Source organism: Pipistrellus kuhlii, unplaced genomic scaffold, assembly GCF_014108245.1.
Source record: "Pipistrellus kuhlii isolate mPipKuh1 unplaced genomic scaffold, mPipKuh1.p scaffold_m20_p_3, whole genome shotgun sequence".
Taxonomy (NCBI): Eukaryota; Metazoa; Chordata; class Mammalia; order Chiroptera; family Vespertilionidae; genus Pipistrellus; species Pipistrellus kuhlii.
This window is the reverse complement of record NW_023425529.1, coordinates 60,284,841-60,311,794: the sequence shown is the minus strand read 5'-3', so window position 1 is coordinate 60,311,794 and position 26,954 is coordinate 60,284,841. Positions and strand designations below refer to the sequence as shown.

Here is a 26,954-nt window from a genome sequence, read left to right as displayed (position 1 = left end):
CTTGATAGCTTTTATAATACAGAAAATTGCAAATTGTGTTTTAAAAGAAATAGCCTCACAATTCCTTTTTTTTTTTAATGTCCTAAATATTTGGCACAATGCACAGCTTGCCTTATTTACAAACTATGTGATAAAAGTAACATATTTTTCAAAATACTTTAAAAAATTGTCAGTTTATAGTTTCACATCTACTCCTCATCACCCCCTTCTCTAGTTCCCAAATTTTCTATTTCCTTATCGAAAATCTAAAAGTGATTATCATTCATTTCCTACTTTAAGGCCAAATTAAAATATAATATATGGCTAATATATAAAAAAGATTTTAAGTTAGCTGTAACAGCCATAGATCTAGGGTATTTTCAGGAGACATCCTTAGAACAAAAGAAATTCACTCATATTTATCCAATAATCATACTTTTTTCTTTTCAGATGACTATTTACCCCCCGCCCCCGATTGTTGCAATCTACATTTTTTTTATTGATTTCAGAGAGGAAGGGAGAGGAAGAGATGGAAACATCAATGATGACAGAGAATCATTGACTGGCTGTCTTCTGCACACCCCACACTGGCGATCGAGCCCACAACTCAGGCATGTGCCTTTTACCAGAATTGAACCCTGGGACCCTTCAATCTGCAGGTCAACACTTTATCCACTTGAGTCAAAATGGGTAGGGCTGCAATCTACATTAAAAAAATAATAATCTTCCTCTATAATCAAAGCAAAACAAGGAGCAGCATAGCCATCATCATTACAGAAATGATTGTATACTTTTAACATTATATTAGGTATTTTAATGACAATACTAAACCAATTTTTAATTATATATACTAAATGTATATACTTACTATTTGAAAAATGTATTGATTCTACCTATTTTTACTACAGATGGTAATTTGCGTCTTCTTCCTAATAGCACAATTACAAGGATAGGAACACAAAATGTATTAAATATGAAGATTGGAAAAACTTCCTTGGCCTTGGTCTATCATTTTTTTACCTTTCCTTTGTATACCCATTACAACTGATTTGTCTTCATTACTCTCTCAGGCTATTCCCATCTAAAGACCTTTGGGGCTTCTGAGCAAAGACAGGAATACTATACTGTTGCTATTGGATTAACTTAAATTACAAGTTTAAAAAAGAATAAAATGCTTGATGTTAAAAAAAAAAAAACTACACAGAAGCCAAGGGAGAGTAGGAGAGGAGTGGAAGAAACAAAACAAAACAGGGAGACCGGTTGTGGCCCATCAATAATTATCTGGCAACTCCAGAGCAGAGGTTCCTATTTGGACTTCAAAAGGTCAAAATTGAGAGCACAGCTCTCCAGTTATCAGGTTTTATAACATCATTTTTTTTATTTTTTTTTTTGAGTAATGCTCAATTTCATCTCTACTTTAAAAAACCGATTCCACTCCAATGGGAAAGAGCTTGCTTCCCATCTACAACAGTACAAATGGTAAGGCTTTCTTTATTAGCCCTGAAAACCAAAACAATTTTCCTCTATTATACTCATGATTCCCCCTACCTTCCCCAATTCCCTGCATAAACATCAAACTTCCAGGAAACTGAGAAACTACACAGAGTACAGCCACTGAAGACGACTTTAACTTATCTCCCTGACTTTTTCCTACCCCACCCCTCCAAACACACACAACCACGGTCAATGTGTTTGTTGAGTTTGGCAAGGACAATCATTAAAAAAGGTAAAGTGCAATAGGGTGGTGAAGGCCTGAGACTGGAGGCAAGGGCTAGAAGAGGTCAATGCAGGGGAAAAGGGGGACACATGTAATACTTTCAACAATAAAGATTTAAAAAGAAAAAATTGTTAAAGCAAAGGCTCGCATAATCCTTAATACTAAGTAAAAATTCTAACATCATAAAATCAATTCATTCAACTTTTAACCCATTTGGGAAAGTTTAAGCTTTTAACTTAAAAATATGGTAGTACTTTTTTATATCTTCTTAATTGCACATGCTAACCACTTTATTGCATACTACTGCTTCTTATTAGAAGTAAATCCAGGGACCATTCCATTTTATCTTAGACATAACATTTACTAGTTTTCTAAGCATGACAAAAATGGAAAAATATATATATTAGAGCAAGAACAATTTATGTTAATGTCTACCATTTGTGTTCCATCTGTGAGCAGTGCCTGATTATATTAAAATTAACAAATTTAAGTTCAGTCCTATGCTTAATGAAAAAAAAATCTAATGAGAAACTAATTTACAAAGTATACAAGAATATAATTTTATAATAAATCTTTCCAGTGTTCGCTGTAACTGCATTACATGAAATGTTTCCCTTCACAAACTCAGAACAGCTCTTATAAAATTAAACAAAACTTTCTGTGTTTATCTCTGGCAAGCATTAAACAAATACAACTTGCTCACAAAAGATCTAAAAGTGCTGTCTCAGGAGCATAAACTACCACTAACATGCTGCATGAATTAGTCTTGGTAAGTGGCTATTGTCTGGAACCCCTTTTTCTCATATCAATGAACCCTTTTCATATGAAGCTGAAGAGAAACTAAAGCCATTGAAAAAGTGAAACTCAGCATGCTCCCTTCAAATATTTCTAAGATCACCATTCTAAAGCAAAATTGACAGAAGTCATCTTTTTTATAAAAACAAACAAACAAACAAACAAATAAAACAAGCCAAACCAAAAGGCAAATGCCGCTGTTCGATCATCAATTGAACTTACAGAGGCCAAAACATGTGACAACAGCAATAATTCAAGTAAAGTATTTGTGAAAATTTAAGCACGCCACTTTCAAGTTAAGACAAAAGTGAAGGGAGCTATGATCTTTATATATCAGAGTAAGAAAGCTTAGGCATTATCATCAAATGTTAATCACTTTACAGTCATCAATGAGACTATTGTATATGTTTTTGCACCTTGCGCTTGTAAAAGCAGATAAAATATCTAATATGTAATTTACAATGTATTTTACCAGCTCAGCATACAGAATGTATATAGATTATATCAAAGTAGTAGACAGTTATAGGGGCCTGTGCAAACCCTGCAAAAATAGTACTTCGGGTATTTGCTAATTAAAAAACAAAAACAAAAACAGTTTACTGTTTAGAAGTGATACAGTTCAAACTACCACAAAATACAAAGGGCTGCAAAATGTATACCATTCCAACAACATATATAAGTTATTAAATAAAGATCTGATTTAAAAGAATATAAATGAAGCCTTTAAGTAGGTCTTTTCTACATGCATATTATTCCTTATTAAAGAAAAAATATGTAAAAAGGCCATTGGTAATTGCTTTGTTAACATTTGTAGAAAATGCCAATTCTCTGGTCACAAACTCCACTAAGTTTAGCACTTAAGGTCTCTGCAGTGTTACAAACGTAATTTAAAATACTGTTAATTCTATCATTCCATTGATAAAATAATGTGACTTGGAATATGGCAGTCTTCATGTTGAGGGCAATGATCCACAGTTTGTTTTAATTTCTGAGGTGTGGACAGTTATCCAGAAGAACAGCACCCTCCACCACTGCTCTGGGCTTGAGGTTCATCATCAATAATCTGTACGCCTCGCCTGGCAGCCCCTGGTTGACTAGAGCCATTGCCTTTTGCCCTCTCATCCACTTGTGCTGTTTCTATCATCCCTAAGAGAGGAAGAAAGCAGAAATTATTTAAGAATACAACCTTAGAATTTTCTCTTTCTATAATTTCAGTATACCAGCCTGATAGCCATTTCTGACTTTAAACCAGAAAAGAAACTAAATATAATAAACATTCTGTCAGATCACTAAACAGCTTTTCCTGCAAGTTTAAAAAATTAACAGCAAGTTTATTTGTCTAGATATATAATGGCCAAAATGACATAAAAAAATCTGTATATAAGTATAATCCTTAAGATTTTTCAAATGTCCAGATTGTTCCAAGAACAAGTAATACTTAGGGTACAAGATTTATTTTTCAACTAGTAATGCATATTTGAAAGAATAAAAGAGTTTAACATGAAGAACAACAAATCTGGAGAATTCACGCTATTTAATTTAAAGATACAGTAGAAAGCAATTCTAATGAAGAGAGACATTAGTAAAAGGAGAAATATAGAGATCAGTAGAACAGAGTCCAGATACAGACCCATGGTCACTTGATTTTTGACATATGTGCCAAGATTATTCAACGAAGGATAATCTTTTCAAGAAAACAGTACTGGAATTGGACAGTTATATGTAAAAAGTAAACCTCAATTTATACCTCTCACCAAATGCTAAATTAACAAAAAATGAATTATAGACCTAAATTTAAAACATAAAACAAAGTTTCTAGAAGAAAACATAGGAGGAAATCTCTATAGGAGAAAATTTTTGTGACTTGAGTTAGGCAAAGATTTCTCACATAAGACACATTAAAATTTAAACTTCTGCTCTTTAAGAGACACAGTTAAGAAAAATGAAAATACAAGACATAGATTTAGGAGTAAATAACTCTAAAATACATATCCAAAAAGATAAGAAATGAACAGAAGGAATCCTCAAAACAGAACAAGTGTTCTTAAATTTTGGTCGAGACACTGCTCTTGAACAATGGTTTCCAAATTGAAGTTGTGGAACAATCCACTGAGATGAAATTAGAAAATGTTACAAATTCTAACTTCTACTTAAGTTTTCCTCAAGCTATAAAATTACCTATTTATGTGTTTTATAATGTACAAAATATATTTATACTTGTGTATGTTCTGTATTTTTAAATAGACATGTGGGAAATGTTAAAAACTTTCTTTAAAGACATGTGATTGAAACATTTATAAGTCAGATCTGGAGTGTAGTACTCAAAGTACAGTCTGAGAGAGGACCAGCATCATCACCAGTTGGGTTAGAAATGAGAAGTTCACACCATACCAGACCCATTTTAATAAGATCCCCAAGGGATTGGTATATACAGCAGTGCTTCTCAAATTTTAGTGTGCATCAAAATCATACAGAGGGATTGTTAAAACACAGATTCTGAGCACCACCTCCTTAGATTTTGATTCATTAGGTTTGGGGTAGGTCCCAAGAATTTGCAGCATTTCTAAAACAGTCTCAAGTGTTGCTACTGCTGCTGCTGAGGGCATTTCACTTAGAAAATTGTTACTCTAGGACAATTATGAATGACTTTCAGGTTTGCATAGAACTGAATTTTACTTCAAAGTTTGTGTACATGTATATTTTTCTACAGAGAAAAACCAGTTTCATCAAATTCTCAAAAGAGTCTGATGTCCATAAGTTCAAGGAATATAAATTAACAAAATCATTTCAATCTATTATTCCACAGACTTGAGTTTTCCAAAATATGTATTTTACTGGTGATACGAGAAATGACTTTCAGGGTATACACTGAGTGGCCTGATTATTATGATCTCTGAAGGCATAATAATCTGACCACTGAGAGAGAGAGAGAGAGAGAGAGAGAGAGAGAGAGAGAGAGAATTAGAAGCCCGCTGCATGAATTTGTGCATGGGTGGGGTCTGACCAGCCTGGCCAGAGGGAAGGGATATGGCTAGCCAGCCTGACTGCTGGTTGAACTCCTGGTCGAGGGGACATTTGCATATTAGCCTTTTATTATATAGGAGGATATACACTGAATGGCCATATTATTATGCATTCAGAGATCATAATAATCTGGCCACTCAGTGTATATAAACATTTTCCCCTCTCTCTCTCTCTCTCTCTTTTTTTTTTTTATAATATATTTTATTGATTTTTTTACAGAGAGGAAGAGAGAGGGATAGAGAGCTAAAAACATCGATGAGAGAGAATCATCGACCAGTTGCCTCTTACATACCCCCTACTGGGGGTGAGCCGGCAACCAAGGTACATGCCTTGACCAGAATCGAACCTGGGACCTTTCAGTCCGCAGGCCGACACTCTATCCACTGAGCCAAACCAGTTTCGGCTTCCTCTCTCTCTTTAAGCAACATTTTATAATAGAAAATTTCAAACGTATACATAAAAATTGGAAAAAATAGCATAATGAAAATCCGTTATGTCCATCACACAATTTCATCCATACTTGGCAAGCATCCTTACCATTATTTTGAATCAAATTCCATATGCATAACTTTATTCATAAATTATTCTAATATGATCTATAAAAGATAAGAACGCTTATTAAAAAATAACTCTTCCCCTAGCTGGTTTAGCTCAGTGGATAGAGCATTGGCCTGCAGACTGAAGGGTCCTGGGTTCCATTCCTGTCAAGGGCACATGCCCAAGTTGCAGGCTTAATGCCCACTAGGGGATGTGAAGGAGGCAGCAGATCAATGATTCTTTCTCATCATTGATGTTTCTCTTTTTTTTTCTCTCTCTCCCCCTTTCTCTTCCTCTCTGAAATAAAAAAAGAAAATTAAACAAACAAAACCGCTTGACCAACTGGTGTGGCTCAGTGGTTTAGCATCGACCTATGAACAAGGAGGTCAGGGTTTGATTCTTGGTCAGGCACATACCCGGGTTGTAGGCTCAATCCTCAGTAGGAGGCAGCTGATCAAGGATTCTCACTCTTATTGATGTTTCTTCTCTCTCTCTCTCTTTCCTTTCTGAAGTCAATAAAAAAATTTTTAAAAGAAAGGAGTTCAATGGACACAGACACTGAGGCGGAGGGGGCTTGCCTGGGGTGGAAATGGTTGGGGAGGGGTCAACTGGGGAAAAAGGATACACATATAAAACTTTAGACAAAAGGAAGGAAGGAAGGAGGGAGGGAGGGAGGGAGGGAGGGAGGGAGGGAGGAAGGAGTTAAAGAAAAATATTAACTACATAGTAGTAATGGTAAGTGTGACAAATCATCAATGTGGTCATTAATGGAGATTGTAAAACATCACTTTAGAAATATTATGAATATTTTAAAAAGCCATTTCTAAATATACTATCTAAATATACCTACTTTTACAGAGGTCAAGAAAGAGTTCCTCAATTCCTTTGTTCTGTTTGGCTGATGTATGATAATGTTTTGCTCCCACAGATTCTGCATACCTTAAAAAAATAATAATAGTACCAAATTTAATGACCTTTAATTAGCCCAGATTTAATAAAATTAAGATTAAAGCCCTGGCCGACGTGGCTCAGTTGGTTGAGCAGTTGGCCCATGTACAAAGAGATTGCCTGTTCAATTCCGGTCAGGGCACACGGCTGGGTTTTTCTCCCTTGGGGGGCGTGCAGGAAGCAACCCAGGCAGCCGATTGATGTTCCACTTTCACACCTGTTTCTCTTTCTCTCTTGCTCTCTTTTTCTCTCTCTCTAAAGATCAATCTATATCTATATCTATATCTATATCTATATCTATATCTATTTCTATATAATAAAATAAAGAAGATTGCCGAAACCGGTTTGGTTCAGCGGTAGAGTGTCGGTCTGCGGACTGAAAGGTCCCAGGTTCAATTTCGGTCAAGGGCATGTACATTGGTTGCGGGCACATCCCCGGTAGGGGCTGTGCAAGAGGCAGCTGGTTGATGTTTCTCTCTCATCGATGTTTCTAGCTATCTATCTCTCTCCCTTCCTCTCTGTAAGAATATCAATAAAATATATTTAAAATAAAAAAGATTATATACAGCTGTTTCACATCTCTGTGCACTGAACCAAATTTTAAATGAGCACAAATTAACAAGATTTAAAATTTTTATAAGTTAACTTGGAAGCCAAATATTTTTAAAGTTTTTGTGACACCCTATTTGATCATGATAGTTTTCTTATGCATTATTTTGTATTTTTTACTGGAATCATAAAGAGATGTGAGGGATTATTTTTATATACCATAGCACAGCCAAAAGTCTAGAAATTACCAATGTTAACATGCTTCACTGAATCCAACAGTTCAATCTATATTAAGACATTTGAACATGGCTGGTGTGGCCCAGTGGTTGAGTATCAACTCATGAATCAGGAAGTCACAGTTCGATTCCTGGTCAGAGCACATGCTGGGGTTACGGGCTTGATCCGCCCCCCCCCCCCTCCCTCCCTCCCTCCCTCCCTCCCTCTCTCCCTCCCTCCCTTTCCCTCCTCTCTCTGAAAATAATTAAAAAAAAACAACAACAACCACAAACCAGCCATTTGAGTAATACTGAAATGGTAAAGCACACTGCTAAGAGGAAGATTTCTACTGGGGAGTGATAGTTGGGGGTGTCATTGGGAGGAAGGCAGAGATAACACTTACGATTCTGCTTCTTGAATGGACACATGTCTCTCCTTTTCCAAGTCTATTTTGTTACCTAATTTGAAAAAGTAAATGCCAATCTTTAATATTAATTCATTATTATAACAAAATTAAGTCAATTTTAAATACGCAATTACAACTTTAATCACCTGGAAAAGTAATACAAATTCCCATCAGACTTCTAAGTGTCTTAAAATTATAAACATAATCCTTATGACATGAGGTTTGATCATATCTATCAAGGTGAATACCTCAACCTCCCTCAAATGACTCAATGCATATCATTCCTGAAGCTGTAGTCTGTCAGAGAAAATAACATTTCCAAAGAGATCGTCCCTATTCATTGTTTCACAGTATTACAGAGACTAAGATCACTAGGAAACCTACGCATAAACCTATGTTTCTTAGTCAAGTGTAAATAGTCCCCAATCAACTTTAGAGTCAGTTAATAATTAAGCAAGGCTACCATATTGTTCACAAAATTATATTAGGCTAGCCTCTTGGATAATAAGAGTATTTTGGTTCCCTAGATGATATAAACTGGATAAAGAAAGCACTAATTATGGCTTTTTAAGCACTTCACCACCAGAGGAGGAAACTATACTTTTTGTTTTTTTAAAAACATGAGAGAACTTAATAGAGTATATGCACATTATAACCTAGACTCTAGATCCTAGAGAATATTAGGCTAAGTGAAATAAGTCAGAAAGAGAAAGACAAATACCACATGATTTCACTTATGTGGAATCTAAATCACAAAATAACTAAACAAAACAGAAACAAACTCATAGATACAAAGAAAAAACCCCTCACAGACACAGAGAAAAAAATTGATGATTGCCAGATAGGTGGAGAGTTAGGGAGATGAGTGAAAAAGTAGAAGGGATTAAGATATACAAATCACCAGTTATAAAAAGAGTCACAGGGATATAAAGTACATGATATGGACTATAGTCAATAATATTGTAATAACTATGTATGCTGTCAGATGGGTACTAGACTTATTGAGGAGATGACTTCTTAACTTATATAAATGTCTAATCACCATGTTGTATACCTGAAACTAATATATTTTATGTCAATGCTAACTGGAAAAAAATATATATATGCACACATCATACAAATTTAAAATTACTGAAAATAAATTTAGCCCTCCTTAAACAAGGGAACCAAACTGAGATTATGGTAAAAAAGCCACCAGAACAAAAGTGAAGACACTCCAAAATGCAGATTCCTTATTAATTGCAGGATAGAAGTAAAAATGAGTTGGCTGGACACACGAAGTGCTAAAGGTAATGGAAAGAACAGATAGGAATGGGGGAAAATACTCTAAGGAATTCCCTAAGGAATTCAAACAATAATTTTAATTTTTTCTATTATGACTGGGGTGGGGGCAAGGAGGAAACCTTGTAAATAAAGTTCTTTTTCTTAGGGCCTTAGAGAATATAGATGAGCACTGAAGTAAAAGCACCTAATGAAAGATGCAATGCTTAGAAATGAGAAGTATAAGCCCAGAGGTTCTACATGTAAAGGACCTTAAATAATCTGAACACCTAATTGTAAGCAACTGCAATTAACTACCTGACTGTAATCTAAGGAGAGGGAGGGAAGTAGTCTAAAGCTCAGTAGGTATCAACAAATTTAGTAATGAATTCTTCCCCGTTTGAACAGTTACTTGTGACTGCCTCAGCAGGAAGGTACATATTAGTCCTGATTTTCTACATTAAACTTTTCCAATACAAATTTTAAATTGCTGAATATTACAGCCAATATGTTCAACAGACACCAAAGAAAGTTTTATTTATGCTATAAGAATGCATAAAGCACCACCTAGTGGCCAGTGGCTCCAACAAACAAAGACACAATATTCTGCCACTCTTAAAAAGGTAAAACAAGACAGCCTCCTAGAGGTAGCAAGACCTTTGTTCCAATTAACTAAAACCCTAGAAGGGTTTTTTCCTAGATTTTTTTGCACCCTTTTCCCCAAAATTCTATCTCAATTATTAATATTTATTTTTTTCGATGTAATTGTTTTTATTGTTTTTAGAGAGAAAGGAAGAGGGAGAAATAGAAAAATCCACAAGAAAGAAACATGAACATGGATCAGCTGCCTCCTGTGCGCCCCCTGCTGGGGACAGACCCCCCACCACAACCTGGACATGTGCCCTGACTGGGAATCAAACCAGGCAATATTTATTTTTTTAAGTTGAGACTAGAAAGCATACTGCTTCAAATGATTACTTTGGAGAAATTAGTTTTATTATTTATAATAGTAACATTTTAAACTTAACTAACTTTAATAAATCCAGTTATTAAAATAGCCATTTTAATTACTTATCATTTTAAACACTTTAAATCTCTCTATGAAATAACTACTATTTCTTTGAACAATCAGTGTTCATAATGGATTGGATAAGCACAGACTAAGTAACAGAAAACTGCCTGTTAGCAATGCATACCTTTCCAAAGCTCAAAACCTTTTTAATTCCTATATTCTTTTAAAAGCAAGACAGCTGAAGAATTAAGGCTTTAAGGCTCATATCTATTATATTGAAACAGATAACACCTATTTGCAAATATAGTACTAGAAAGATTTAAAAAAAAAGTGGCTAAAACTACTGGAGAGGGTAGAGCTTTTTTTCCACCCTGTTAAGAATAGTAAAAATTTTATCTTCTTTAAAAACACATATTTGACTTAAGAGCAGAGAGGGCCTAATAAAGAGCTAGAACCATATTTTGCTTAAATTGGATGGTGTCTGGTCTAGTAATAAGCTTTCAAAAGCCTTTTAAATCTGAAGAAAATTTGTTAAGTCCAGGCTCATTTTATGGCTATAAGATTTCAGGCAAATTACTTAATCTCTCTTAGTCTCACTGTATACAAATATAGTTAACAAACTTTGCAGAGCTGATGTGAAAATACGATATATATACTAAGCTTAGAATATAGTACATGTTCAATAAAAAGTAGTTACTAATATTAGCCATATACATTACAATGAATGATCAAATGGAAACTCAATCTTGTTATGAGAGAGTTAAAGCCCATGATAGGTACTTTCTACCACCATGCTGCTGGCTCCATCTAGCTAACTTAGTTAACCCCATGCTCTAGGAAATCTTTTCCTATCCTTGACCCCCTAAATTTAGTTAGATTTGTTTCTTGAACTATCACAGCACTCTGTAGTACTCCACCCTTCATAGCATTTATCATCCTAATATATAAAAAGCCAGAGCTGTCACGACCAAAACCACCAGATGGACAACCAGACAGACAACCGAACAAAAGGCTGCATGGGTGATCAGGCCAACAGGGGGGTTAGTGAGGGATGACCAAATGACTGAACAGCAGGCTACATGGGGCAACCAGGCCAGTGGAGGATACAGGGGGACAGTGAGGGGCAACTAGGTCGGGGGGGGGGGGGGGGAGGGTTGAGCTAGGGGCAAACAGGCCAGTGGGGGGGGGGGGGCAGTTGGGGGCAACCAGGCTGGCTGGGGGGGAAGTTAGGGGAGTTCAGGCTGGCAGGCAGAGGCAGTTAGGGGCAATCAGGCCAGCAGACAGAGGCAGTTAGGAGTGATCAGGTAGGCAGGTTGGTGAGCAGTTAGGACCAGATTGGAGAGGGTGCAGGCTGGGCTGAAGGGACCTCCCCTCCATGCACGAATTTCATGCACTAGGCCTCTAGTAATGCAAAATAGCTTGTTTTTTTCCTCTCCTTACACAATAAACTCTGAGAAAACAAAGGCATTATTTATTTTGTCTACTTATTCACTACACAATTCCTAAAGCCTGGTACATAGTAAGCAATATATAATGGTGATTAAGGATATGGGCTTGAAGTAACAGACAGACCCTTCTTAAAATCCCAAGTCTACCTCCAACTACCTATGTATTTTGGAAAGTATCAAGCTCTCCAAGCCCATTTCCTCAGGTGGAAAATAGAAATGGCAAAAATACCTCCCTTGCAGTATTGTCAGGAGGAATAAACGAAATAATAAATATGTAGTTCTTAGAAAAGTACCTGGCACTCAATAAATAACTTATTATAATAAATATTTGGCACTGGCAGATGTGGCTCAGTTGGTTGGGTGTCATTCATGCATAGAAAGGTTGCTGGCTCAATTCCTGGTAAGGGCACATGCCTGAGTTTTGGGCTAGACTCCTGGTTGGGAGCATGCAAGAGACAGTCTATTGATGTTTTGCTCTCACATCTATGTTTCTCTCTCTCCCTCTCCCTTCATCTCTCACTTTTAAAAAAATTTAAAAAGTAGTAAAAATAAAAATAATATTTAACAAACATACAAATGTTAAGGGCAGACTAAAACCAAAATACTATCAAATAGAGCAAATAGGATGGTAATCAATAGATTAATTAAAACCTAGAGGGGAAAAAAGTCTCTGCCAGTGAGATATGAAGTTCTCTATTATTGGTTAACACATTATCAGAGGCTTAAAGACCTAGAAGGCTCAGAATTTACATCTATTCAGAAACATAAGATATGTTGAAATTCCTATACTTAGGCTTAAATAACAATTATAGAAGAACAAGATGGAAAACGTCTGACAAAAGAGCAATACTTATAAAAAAGTAATTCAGATTTTTGTTGTCTATAATCTAAATAAAAAGAGACACTGATTTGACATGGCTAACAAGTGTATACAGTCTTGAGCAATGTTGCCAGAAGGACAGTGAGGATTAAAAAAAAGAGAGAGAGAGAGAGAGCCATATAAGTATACTCTGGCTCAATAATGTTTGATTCCAGGGTTAATTTTAAGCATAGGAGACACCCTGATACATTGACATAAACCCATAAAAAAATAATTAGGTTGATAAAAATGTTTGGAAGTTAGACCAATAAAAAAAGTTGAAGACCAAGAATATAAGACTGTAAGTGAACTAACTCCAGCAGGCTTCAAAGGTTTGAAAGGTTGTCTTATGTTCAGGAAAAGGAACAAATATTTGTCCAATGCCTTCACTATGCTAAGTGTTCTCCAAATCATATCTAATCTTCACCACAATCTTGTGAGGTGTTCTTATTTTGAATTTAGTGATAAAACAAAAGAACTATTGCAGAGAATAGAATGAACATCACTAGGTGAAAAAAGTAATGCAAATGTTCATCAACAGCAAAAGGATAAACTGTAGAATATTCAGGATAAAGTATTAGATAGCAAAGAGAATAAAATGAACTACATCTATATACAAGAATGCAGAGAAATCTTGAAAACATTATGTAAAGCCAAAGAAATCAGACACAAAAGAGTTCATTATCTATAATTACATTTATATAAAATTCAAAACAAAACTAATCCATTAAGTAAAAAGTCAAGATAGTGTTTGGCAGTAGGAGATGGTGAGAAGGCAGCTGGGTAATGTGGGGATGAGAAAGAAACACAGGTGGGGCTTCTAAGGTACTGATGATATGACTTTATTAACTGTGAAATTTTTTTTTTTTGTGATAAATGGGCTCTCCAAATTCTTCCAGCTCTGAATTACAATTAAAATCCCATGTCACATTTGCCAAGAGGAAAGAAAAGAGAGTGAGCTTTTTATACTTTATACCAATCATTAATAAACAGTATATAACATGAAATATGAATATTTTACACTACTTATAGTAGTAAGCTACCAGAAACAATATTCCTAAACCTTCTTATAATATGAACATGAAGAATATACAGTTTACATTAATTAAGCTTAATATTCATAAGCTTATTTACCTAATTTTTAAAAATGTTACTTTATAACTTAGTCAAGTAACAAGCTCCTGAGACTTCTTTGAATATATATTAGCCATTTCTTTCTTCCAAGAGATAATCCCAATTCTAAATACTCAAATATTCATTTGTTAATAATCATAGCCACTTCTATCCCCAGCAAGTCCCATATACCACAGAAAGGCAGGCCAAACACACTAATGACTAGATACGACTTCGGCCACAAACCCCTATACAGCCTACTATCTCAGTGTTCAGTTCTGAAATATTCCTACTATCTTGCCTAACATGTAGCATCTATCCCTCCCTCCCTCTCTCTAAGCATGCTCTCAGGTGACGATTTTTAAAAATGTATGTAGTTAAATGTAGAGACTAAGAACACTAGCTTAAGTAATTGGTTTTAATTTTAGTTCCTGAACTTATTTTCTAAATAAAATCTTATGGTGAAAGAGTAAAAGTCAAATTGAAACAAGGGTGGGGACTTAAAGCCTTACATGTTTAGCTTCCCATTTGTTCCCCAAGGCATTCGTGAGGTACAGAGTTTGAATCTCCTAAAAGAGCACTTTCAAATATTATATTATTCTAAAACATTACGCAATAAAATGCCATTCTTCTTTTCTCATATAATTTTAACATGAGAATTACTGGTTACTATTCTTTAACAAAGCATTAAGAAAACAAAGGAGATTTTTAAAAAAGTAATGATGCTTACCAACTATACATAAACAGATTTCATTTCCCAACATTTTCCGCAATTCTTTGACCCAGTTTTTTACCTATGTATATAAAAGAATTAATATTAAAACAAATTGTTACAAGACCACCATTACAACACCCAAAATTCAACAGTGTCAAAATACCTCAGAATTTGGCTAACCACCATATATTTAATTATTACCAGGAATGATTCACAGTAACATCATTTATTGCCAGGTTATATTATAAACAACATGCATACTAACATTCAATAGAAATATTTCTCTCTATGTCTACATACAGGTACAGAGAGAAGTACCTCTTATTACAAATGTTCATAAATCTTCTATAGATTCAACAAAGCTATTCATCAGGGCAAAAGCATGTCTCTAATAACAGGTACTTGATAGAATCACTTCGGATTTAAGAACACAAGAACTTAACCCAACTGGTTCTGAAATAGAGAGCACAGGAGCTTCTGTGTCACACACTTAAAGGAAAATATTGGCTCAGATGATTCTCTGTTATGAGGGACTGTTCTGTGCAATCAATATATGATTTTTAGCAGCAAACCTGCTCCTAACCACTATGCCAGTATCACCCTCCAGTTGTGACAACCACAGATGTGTGCAGACACTTCCACCCACTCCTGGAGAACCACTGGTATACAATGACTCCAGTAACAAGCTGCTATTTTATTATGGATGAACCATAGCAGTAGGCCCAGTTGGGAGTAAACTAGAATTAAGAAAATTAATTTTTTTAAATTAATTTTTATTGTTCATATTATTACAAATGTTCCTCTCCCCCGCCCCCTCCATTGCTCTCCTCCACCAGGTTCCCACCCCACCCTCTGCCCTTTTCCCACCCCCCGTTGTCCTCATCCATAGGTGCATGGATGTTTATGTTCAGTCTCTTCCCACACCCCCTCTCCCCTTTTCCCCAAGAATTGTCAGTTCACTCGCCTTCCATACCTCTGATTCTATTATATTCAAAAGTTAATTTTGTTCATCAGATTTTTTTAAAATTTCCTTGGTTTTTAGATTCACTTGTTGATAGTTACATATTTGTTGTTCATAATTTTTATCTTTGTTTACTTTCTCTTCTGAAAGAACCCCCTTCAACAATTCATATAATTCTGGTTTGGAGGTGATGAACTCCTTTAGCTTTTTTTTATTGGTGAAGCTCTTTATCTGGCCTTTGATTCTGAGTGATAGCTTTGCTGGGTAGATTATCTTTGGCTGTAGGTTCCTGCTATTCATCACCTTGAATATTTCTTGCCATTCCCGTCTGGCCTGCATGGTTTCTGTTGAGAAATCAGCTGTCAATCGTATAGGTGCTCCTTTATAGGTAACTACCTGCTTTGCTCTTGCTGCTTTTAATATTTTCTCTTTGTCTTTTGCTCTTGGAATTTTAATTATGATTTGTCTTGGTGTGATCCTCTTTGGATTCCTTTTGTTTGGAGTTTTGTGCGCTTCCTGGACTTGTAAGTCTAATTCTTTCACCAGGTGGGGGAAGTTTTCTGTCACTATTTCTTTCAATATGTTTTCGATATCTTGCTCTCTCTCATCTTCTGGGACCCACATAATTTTGATATTGGTTCGCTTGAAGTTGTCCCACAGGTTTCTTACATTATCTTCAATTTTCTGGATTCTCTTGCCTTCTTGCTTCTGCGGAGGAATGTCTTCTGGCTCTTTATGTTCCAAATCTTTTACGTGATTCTTGCGATCTTCCATTCTGTTTTTAGGACTCTGTATATTTTTTATTTCAGACAATGTATTCTTTATTTCTTGTTGATCCCTTATCATTTCTTGTTGATTCCTTATTAATTCTAGTTGATCCCTTTTGATATCCTCATAGGTCTTATCAACCTTTTCTAGGAAATTCTTGAAAAACATTATAAGTGTAGATTTGAACTCTATATCCAGTCGCTTTTTGTCCTCCATTTCTTTTGTTTGTGGTCTATTTCCTTGTCTCAGCATTTTCGCAGCTTCTCTTATGGGGCGGATTCAGGGTGGAGCCTACAGCCTTGGCTTCCATCAGCCCCGCCTTATGTGGCTCCTGAGTCTCAGTATTCCCCCAAGTCCTTCAGTACTCATTGCAAGCACCTCTGAGAGAAAGGTGCCCTCGATTTTCGCCTGCTACCAAACAGTCTAGGCTCTCCCCCAATGAGCCTGGAACTGGGGTTCAGTTCAGTTGGAAGTGGCGTTCAGAGCAGTCGGGAGCTTTTGTCTCCTTCCCGCCAGGGCAATCTGGCTGAAGAGTCAACAGTCCCTTCTCTGTGCGCAATGTGGGGGGCTCTGCCTTTCGCCGCTCCCCTGGGATTCCACCTCACAGCCCCAGCTCTCTCTGTACGAGCCTGGGTCCCCAGGGTCTGGCCTGGAACTGGGGTTCAGCTTTTATCTCCTTCCCGCTAGGGAACGCCAGCCAGGCACTCAGCCGCCCCTCCTCTCCGGCTCCGTCCTCTCAGCACATGCCGCGTGTCTCCGTACTTTAGGTTTTTACAGCTCCTCCGCTCTTCCTTCTGGTTTTCTCTTTCCTTCTCGTTGTAGAATTTCCAGTCAGTCGACTTTCCTGTAGTTCTGGGTAATGTCCATTTTATATTTTAGTTGTATTTTATTGAAATTGTTGTGTGCGGCTGCGGCTAGGTGTTTACCTGTGCAGCCATCTTGGATTCTCCAAGAAAATTAATCTTTTGAAGACAGATATAAAGACAATAAAGCAACAAGCAGACTGTCAAATTACAGTGGGGAGGGTAGGGATATCTGGGAGAGATAAGAGATCAACCAAAGGACTTGTATACATACAAATAAATACAACCAATGGACACAAAACTCTGGGGAGGGAGGGTATGAATAAGGAGGGAGGGGGGCAATGTTAAAATATGTACACAGATAATAAATTAATTTAAAAAAAGAAAATTAATCTTTTGAAGCCATGATTTTAATGATGTTGACTACAACAAAATAAGATAAAAAACAAACCTGGATACCTCCTTTCATTTTTTTTGTAATGGAATTTATTCTGTATGCAATCAAATTACACAGAACTTATATAGCTTCCAAAAAAATTACATACATATCTATCTATAAATTACAAATATTACATTAAATATATGGTAAGAATTTACTGTGCATCTGGTCCAATGGTAAAAATGTAGCAGTATTATACTCCTATTCTCTGCAAGAATGTAGAGGAATTCTTTAGTAAACCCGAAATCTTTAAAAAGCAAAGGTAATCTTTATCACTACCTTTTCTCTGCAATAGCACTGAACCAGTTTTCTCAGAACAGTCCCATCTTTTTGCTTCACTCTCATGTATATAAAGTTTTCAGATAAGCATTTAATTTCTGCCCCTAGTTGACTTCACATTAGAAAAATTTGATGGTACTGGTATAAAATGCCCATCCTATTCATTTTAAAGGAAACATATCTGAATCCAATTACGTATTACTCTGCTCTCTATACATATGGTATCATAAATCTAACTAGTTAAAAAAATTGTTATTCACCTATAATATCTCCCTCCACAGGCATCCAATTCATTACCCCATTCATTCTGTGGTGAGTTAAAGATCGTCACAAATTCTTTGCCAATCTTCCTATCAAGAGGCAGACTCTATTTCCCTTTCCTCTGAATTTGGGCTAGCCTTGTAATTTGCTTTGACCAAGAGAACATGGCAGAAATAATGTTATGCCAGTTCCAGACCTATGCCTTAAGGATTGGCAGCTACAATCTTCGGATCCAATTATCATATAAGAAGCTTAGGCTAGAATATGGAATAATGAGAGAGCATGTGGTGAGAGAACCAAAAGATGAGACACCAAATGGAGTGAGAAGCCATATGGAGGAGAACAAGGCTGCTTGGATGGTTCCAGTCCAGCTAAACTCCTAGTTCAATGCAACTGCATGAATGACTCCGCTGACATCAAATATAGCAGAGGACGCACAAAATCATGAGAAATAGTAAATAGTTTTAAACAACCAAGTTTTAGGAGTTTTGTTATGCAGCAAAATAAATGGTCACTTTTCAACTAAGAGACTCAACCTTTTCTATTCCTCTGTCTTTTTGTTAATCCTCACTAGAGGATATTTTTCTCATTGAGGAAGAGTGGGAGGGAGCGAAAAGGGGGCAGAGAGAAACACCAATGTGAGAGAGACAAGTGGATTGGTTGCCTCCTATACACACCTTGATCAGAGTAAGGGGTGAACCCCCAACCCAGGTACGTGCCCTTGACCGGGAATCAAACCTGCGACCCTTTGGTTCAAAGGCCAATGCTCTAAACTCCGAGCAACACCAGGCAGGGTTCAACCTTCTCTTTACCAAGAAGATACCTAAACCATTTTTTAAAATGTAAAAAGGCAGGAAGGGCTCTGGCCAGTGTGACTTGGTTGGAGCATCGGAATACTAAGAGGTGGCAGGTTCGATTTCTGCTCAAGGTATATACCCAGGTTACAGGTTCCATCCCCAGTCAGGGCATGTACAAAATGCAACGAATCAATGTTTCTCTATCACATTAATGTTTCTTTCCCTCTATCTCTCCCCCTTCTCCTTCCCTCCCCCTCCCTCTAAGATCAAATTTTAAAATTATATTAAAAAATTTAAAAAGGCAGGAAGGGATAATAAATAGCACCAAATAGAAGGCCAAAAATAACTATTTAAAAATAACTGTTTAAAATATCATTAAATCTGCAATTGTTTCATTTTCCTACCCCTTAAACTAAGTTTTTCCATGTCATCAATAATCTAAGGCAAGCATGTCAAACTCACAGCCAGCTGGCTGCATGCCTCATTTATTTAAATGAGGCATGCAGCCCATTGGCTGCGAGTTTGACATGCTTGATATAAGAGCTAACATATATCTGCTTCATCAGTTACTAAATGTTTGGAGATAAAGGAAAAGGGGAAAAAAAAAACACTAAAAAGGCAAGCAATTTCAACATGAAACAACTATAACTCAAGCTAAGATAACTTTTTGCTTTGGATATCACTCCTTTTGATTATACACCCTTGAAAAATTCCAAAAGGGGCTTTCAGAGGAAAGGTCAAATAAGTAATCAGTCACTATTCTATAGTGATGACAATCTATATAAATAAAACCCTATCATGCAAATAGACCAAATGGTGGAACAACTGAACAACCAGTCACTATGATGCGCGCTGACCACCAGGGTGTGTGTGCACAATATGGCAGGCGACAGAGCGCGGAACATGGAGGGCACTGGCTGTGGTGGGATGAAGCAGGTGAGCAGACATGCCAGACCAAGGCAGGGCGCTGGTCACTGTCATGGGGGAGAGCCTCTGGTGGTTACTGAAAACTCTTTGCTCACATGTGCTACGGTCCCGCCACGCTCTTGGACTTGCTGCCAGGGCCAGCCCTACTTGCATCTGCTGACGGAGCTGCAGCTCAAACCCACTGTTGGCACCTGATGCCAGTCCTGATCTCTCGGAGCTATCAGCAGGTGTGAGCAGTGGCTGCTGGCCCCAATCGCCCCGGAGGGCTTCTCCACCTCCCCCTGCTCCTGAGGGATGATGGGGGCAGTAGATGCCACTTGCACCCACTAATGGTGCCAACCCTGCTCACACCTGCCCCAATTTCTCCCCACTGTTAGCAGGTGCAAGTGGGGCCAATGTTGTCAGCGCTTGGAAACGGTAGGAGCAGGGCTGCCTGTCAACAGGAGGGGGGCTTCCAGCAGACAGAAGACCGGGGGCCGAGGTGGGAGATAGGAAGACGGGCCAAGATCCGCCCCAATGCCCACTGCAGCTTCCCAGCCCACAATTTCTTTCAGGGTGCATAAATTCATGCATGGGGCCCTTAGTTCAGAGATAAGTTTTTTGTTTTTTATAAATATACTAGAGGCCCAGTGAACAAAATTCTCCAATCTGGGACCCCTTGAAGGATGTCCTACTGCTGGTTTACAGGGATCCAGCCTAAACCGGCAGTCAGACATCCCTCTCACAATCCCTGGTGGCTTCTAACCACTCACCTGCCTGCCTGCCTGCCAGCCTGCTCACCCCTAACCACTCTGCCTGCCGGCCTGCTCGACCCCAACTGCCTCCCTTACTGGCCTGCTCACCCCCAACTGCCCCCATGCTGGCCTGCTCACTCCAAACTGACCTTACCCCGCCCCGTCACTTCCTGATCACCTCCAACTGACCCCCCTGATGGGGTGAGGGACTAAGAGCTGTTTTCAGGCTGGCCACACCCCCTTCAGGGTGGGGGTCCCCACTGGGATGCCTGGCCAGCCTGGGGGAGAAGCTGATGGCTGTTTGCAGGCTGGCCAAGCCCCCCAACAGGAACCCTCACCCCATGAGTGTGTGGCCAGCCTGGGTGAGGAGCTGAGGGCTGTTTTCAGGCTGGCCATGCCCTCCACTGATCCAGGCTCCCAACCCCTCCTTTTTTTCCTTTTTTTTCAGTGCCTTCTTAAGCGGAGGCCAGGGTTGGCTGGAAGCAGGTATTTGGGATTTGATTCTACAATTGAAACTTTGTAGCCTTGAGCGGAGGCCAGCGCCAGTCAGTGCAGGCAGGAAGCTTGGCTTCCTCCATTGCCAGGGGCAACCCAAGACTCCTACTCTCTCCAGCTCCGTGGCTGATGCCATCTTTGTTGGGTTAATTTGCATACTCAATCCTGATTGGCTGTGGGTGTAGCAGAATGATGGTTAATTTGCATGTTTCTCTTTTATTAGTGTAGATTTCTTTATTGATTTCAGAGAGGAAGGGAGGAGAGATAGAAACATCAATGATGAGAATCTTTGATAGGCTGACTCCTGCACATCCCCTACTGAGGTTCAAGCCTGAAACCCAGGCATGTGCCCTTGGCTGGAATTAAACCTGGGAACCTTCAGTCAGCAGGCGGATGCTCTGTCCACTGAACCAAGCCGGCTAGGGCCAGAGATAAGTTTAATGGTGGTAACTAATTTTTAGTCCCAATTCTATATTGTTGATGTACAAGCCTGGATGGCTCCATGGTTCTGCGTCAACCTATGAACCAGGAGGCCACAGTTCCATTGCCAGTCAGGGCATATGCCAGTGTTGCAGGCTCGATCCCCAGTGTGAGGTGCACAGAAGGCAGTTGATCAATGATTCTCTTTCATCACCGATGTTTCTATCTCTCTCTCCCTCTCTAAAATCAATAAAAATATTAAAAATAAATAAATAAATAAATAAATAAATAAGGGGCGAAATTGAGAACTTTAAAGTAAACACTTTTTAAAGTTATATTATATCCTCCAGAACATTTAGTGAGAAGAAAGAGCTTAAATTTGATTTAGTTCTCCTTTTTTCTCTTCACAATTAGGAAGCCCATACAGCTGTACCAAGATTTCAGTTGCCCAATATGCCTATACACAGTTGCCCAGTATCTAAAAAATGCACGTGACTTTTCTTTAACAGAAAAGTAAAAAGCCCCTATATTTTCCTGAAGTTTTACTTCAGATTCCCCTCCTAAGGTCTAAGAAAGTCATGTAGTTTTAACTATTATATTAATAACTGGTGTTCATATTGTTAACACGAATTAAATACTCCATTAAAAAACATGAGTGGTCACAATTTATATACAGACTATATCTTTAAAATCAAAACTAATCACATTAGTAAACAAATGCATGTTAGGGAAACTTGAAAAATCAGTGTTGTTTTTCTATTACATCATCTATTCATAAGTAAATAAAATACCTTCTGAAAAGAATCTTCATCTGTTATATCATAAACTAAAATAGCTCCATTTGAATCTCTGTAGTAAATTGGACCCAATGCATGGAATCTCTCTTGACCTGCTGTATCCTAAATAAAGAAGTAAATGCTTATTATATCAGAAGGAAAAAAAATACACCTATTGCAATTATAGTAAACTTTTGACTAAAAGTTAATGACCACAAAAAGTGGGGCATGAAGTTATAGATAACCACAAAACACTGTTAAAAGAAACAAAGCAGGTTACAAAAATTTTTTAAAACTCAAGTTATAATCAATATTTAATGTTTTACTGTTATACAAAGTTTCTATTTCCCTTCCCGACCATCTTCCTCCCCAGCAATATTCCCACTCCCACTAAAAAAAACAGTTCGGTTTCCTCTGGGTCAGAATGACCAAGATGACATTGTAAGCCAGGAATAGGCCTGGCCCTAAATTTAGGCTTCCCGCGGAGGGAAGAGACAGGAAAGAGAGGAAGCACCAGGACCGATTGCCAAAAGGTACCCTACTGCATTACCCTCACCCTTTTCCCCACTCTTCACTTCCTTAGAAGAGCGGAACATAGAAACAAGGGGGAAAAGGCCACGTGGCCCTGGCCTGTGTGGCTCAGTTGGTTGAGTGTAGTCCTGTACACTGAAGGGTTGCCAGTTCAATTCCTGGTCAGGGCACATGCTCAGGTAGTGGGTTTGTGTGCAAGAGGAGGCCAAGTGAATGTTTCTCTCTCCCTCTTCTTCTCTCTTCCCCTCTCTCTAAGATAAAAAATTAAAAAACAAAACAAAACATATTTTTAAAAACGGCTAGGCAGCTTTCCTGTCTCTAACATGGAATTACCTGAGTTAATCCTTACCCAGCTGAAAAGTTATAACAATATTCATGTATATAATGGTATTCAAGATATAATTATTAACCAGATTCTAGAAAAAAAAAATATTTTAAAAAGTTTTGGCTAATCTAGAGTTAATTTTTTTAAAAATTCAAAATTTCAAGTTACTATTCCTTGAGTCAACAGTTATCAACGTACAAAGATGACAGAGGACTTAACTTTCAAGGTTAACTTACCCATATAGCAAGGTTTACTCTTTTTCCACCAATGTTTAACTTCTTTGTTAAGAATGATGCCTAAGAAAACAGAGATATACATTAAACAATGTTTCATATAAAATAATGTTTTTTAACTTAACTATAGATGAATAAATCATCTCAATATGAATCCCAAGTTATCTGGGTGAAAAAATAACCCCTGAATTTTTATGAATGTTTACTGAGAAAACATTTTCAATGAAGCAAGAAAATTACTTACATTCTAATTTAAGAAAAATATAGTTTTATAAGCATGTTATAAAAAACACAAAGAAGCCGAAACCGGTTTGGCTCAGTGGATAGAGCATCAGCCTGCAGACTGAAAGGTCCTGGGTTCGATTCCGGTCAAGGCATGTACCTGGGTTGTGGGCATATCCCCAGTAGGGGGTGTGCAAGAGGCAGCTGATCGATGATTCTCTCTCATTGATGTTTCTAACTATCCCTCTCCTTTCCTCTCTGTAAAAAATCAATAAAATATATTAAAGAAAAAAAAACACACAAAGAAACTGTACTTAAATATTTTTTTTTATTTTTCCCCATCAAAAATTTTCTTAGAGTATTGAATTTGATACCACCTTAACTACTTAATATAGAGTCTAAGAGATTTCTATGATGAGATAAAAATGTTTACTAGTAATTTACTTAATGTATAAATACCAATATTACTCAAAAATATTCTTGCAATTATTTTATAATTCAATTATTTCACCTCTATCTAATACCTTTCCTAGATACTAATGACACAGTAATGAAAGGAAACAGTTCCAGCCTTCAAGGAACTTATGTCTATTGTAGAAATAAAAATGTAGGGAATTAAAATACCATGTGATCATTGTTAAAATGAAGGGTCTTGCCAAGTATATTAGAAGGGGGAAGGGAGAGCCTAAGAAAGGAAATGTAAAGCCAGCATGGATGAGTCCAAGACAGTTTCAGAGGAAAGGTGATGATCTCCCCTTTACCCACAATAGGGGTTTTCCTGACAGATGAGTGAAACCACTGAAGGCTGAAACACGTAACTCCTTGTCCCATAGCAAACTTCACAGTATATGGTCAATGCAAGATAAGACTACAAATACAGCAAACCCTCCATTTTGCAACTTCAATTTAATGAACTTTGGATTTAATGGACAAAATTTCCGGTCTGTATGTCACATGTGAAAATTAACACCCTGTTAATTTTAAAATGCTTTTAACCAAGATTTGCTTATAATTAAATTAATAGGGTTTTTGTTGTTGTTAATTCAGGCCCCCTTCCCCTCAAATAGATTTTTGATTTCAGAGAAGAAGAGGGAGAGAGAGATAGAAACATCAATGATGAGAGAGAATCATTGATTGGCTGCCTCCTACACGCCCATGTGGGGATCAAGCCTGCAACCTCCTGATTCATAGGTCAACGCTCAAACACTGAGCCACGCCAGCCGGATGTTTTCACTGTTATTTTTTAACAAATTTTATCGAATAGGACATATGTTAGAAAAAACACTGCAGTAATTTCGCCAACATGAATATTACATGTCTACAACAGTAGTCTACCTATTAAATCCAAGAGTTACTGCTCGTAAACAATGTTCTGCAAATGATTACCACGTGATCATACCGCACTACATGTAGTAACTGGTTCTGTTGTCACATGGTGTGACTTTCTGCAGCAGTTTTAACATGTGCAGGCAGATGTTCTAACATGCATTAAACATCGCTCCAGTATGTGCATTTGTTTACTCACAGTGTCCAGTGAATGCACACATTTCAATTTATCCAGTATAAATTTAAAATTACTATAATACATACAGAAAACTTCTCTTTGAAATTACGCATAGTCATTAATAATACACAATCATTTCTACTATTGCTAATATCAGCTAACAGTTATGGAATGATTACCTTCTGCCAAGTACTATGCTAAGTATCATTTTAAAAATTTTTAGAGAGAGGAAGGGAAAGGGAGAGAGAAACATGAGAGTGACATTCACATCATACAGCTGCCTCCAGCCTGCCACTACCCAGGATTGAGCTGTAACCAGGCATGTGCCCTGACTAAAAATTAAACTGGCAATCTTTTGGTGGATGGGACAATGCCCACCCAATTAAGCCACACCAGCCAGGGCTGTGCTAAATACTTTTTACAAGATCATTCATAAAGTTCTCCTTTATACAAGTTAGGGAACCCCAATCCTATATAATAAAAGGCTAATATGCAAATCGACCGAATGGCAGAACAACCAGTAGCTATGATGCGTACTGACCACTGAGGGGAAGACGCTCAATGCAGGAACTGTCCCTTGGTGGCCAGTGTGCTCCCACAGGGGGATGCTGCTCAGGCAGAAGCCAGGCTCATGGCTGGTGAGTGCAGTGGTGGTGGTGGGAGCCTCTCGTGCCTCTGCAGCAGCATTAAGGATGTCTGACTGCCAGCTTAGGCCCGCTCCCCATGGAGCAGGCGTAAGTCATCAATTGGACATCTCCTGAGGGCTCCCGGACTGTGAGAGGGCACAGGCTGGGCTGAGGGACTCCCCATCCAACCACCCCCTCCCCATCCTGTGCACAATTTTCGTGCATCAGGCCTCTAACCTACAAATAAAAATCTCAAAGCCTTATCTTTGTATTCAAGGACCTCCACAATGTGTCTACATCTGTCTTCCCAAGATAGCTTACAGTATTTCTTCACTTGCTCTTCAACTTATCTGGGCTATATACAGTCCCTCCAATTCTGTTTTGTTTTTTTTCCATTAAATACCCCCTCTAACTTGGGCCTATTCTTTATTCTTTATCTGAATCATATATATCAAACTTCTGTTCTGACCTATACTCTTCTTCCTTATATTCTTAGGTTTTCTCCTACAACCCACAATGAGTCTCTCTATCCTAAAGAATTTTACAAACCCCAATCTTGTAATATACAGCATATACTACCTTATATTGTAAATTATCTTTTCATAGGTGTAAGTCTTGTGTTAACAAAAATCACATATTTTTATTAATTTAACACTTTTGCAGAGCTTATAATAAAATAAGCAGTGTTCTAAGAATTTTTTAATAGTAACTCATTTAATTCTCATAGCACCTTGTGAGATACATGTAATTACTAGAGGCCTGATGCACGAAATTCGTGCAAGAGTAGGCCCTCCTTCCCCTGGCTGCCGGCACCAGCTTCCCTCCGGCATCCAGGACCTGGGCTTCCCCTCTAGCCACCAGCAGGCACCTGGGACCTGGGCTTCCCTCACAGCCCCGGCTTTGTTCAGAAGGTTGTCCAGAAAGATGTCTGGTCTAATTAGCATATTATGCTATTATTACTATATATTATCCAAAAATTATGTATGTAAAAACTGAGGTACAAAAAGGATAAGTATCTTGCCCAAGTCACACAGTAAGTGATATAGTAAGATTTGAAATCCAGGTAGTTTGGCTCCAAACAGAACTTATAGCTTCTATGCTCTAGTACCTCCCAGACTGAGATCTGGGCTAACACTTCTTCTCCAGTGATAGGGGCAGGCAGAGTAGTACAAACACCCACATAGATGAAAATCCGCATAACTGTAGACTTCCCCAAAAACTTAACTACTGAGCCTACTATTAACAGGAAGAAGACTTAATGGTAACACAAACAGT

General features: G+C 37.8%; 1 protein-coding gene across 1 annotated transcript in view; it reads right to left on the bottom strand.

The window, feature by feature from the left end:
- Positions 1-691: 691 nt before the first annotated feature.
- Positions 692-26,954, bottom strand: part of RAB21 (RAB21, member RAS oncogene family) — a 36,554-nt gene continuing 10,291 nt past the window's right edge. Inside the window, exons 2-7 of the mRNA XM_036454566.2 lie at positions 23,331-23,390; positions 22,254-22,361; positions 14,594-14,657; positions 8,169-8,223; positions 6,903-6,991; positions 692-3,637 (exon numbers count right to left, since the gene is read on the bottom strand). Of these exons, the coding sequence (XP_036310459.1) occupies positions 3,495-3,637; positions 6,903-6,991; positions 8,169-8,223; positions 14,594-14,657; positions 22,254-22,361; positions 23,331-23,390 (519 nt within the window). The 3' untranslated portion in view covers positions 692-3,494. The remainder of the gene's footprint in view (positions 3,638-6,902; positions 6,992-8,168; positions 8,224-14,593; positions 14,658-22,253; positions 22,362-23,330; positions 23,391-26,954) is intronic.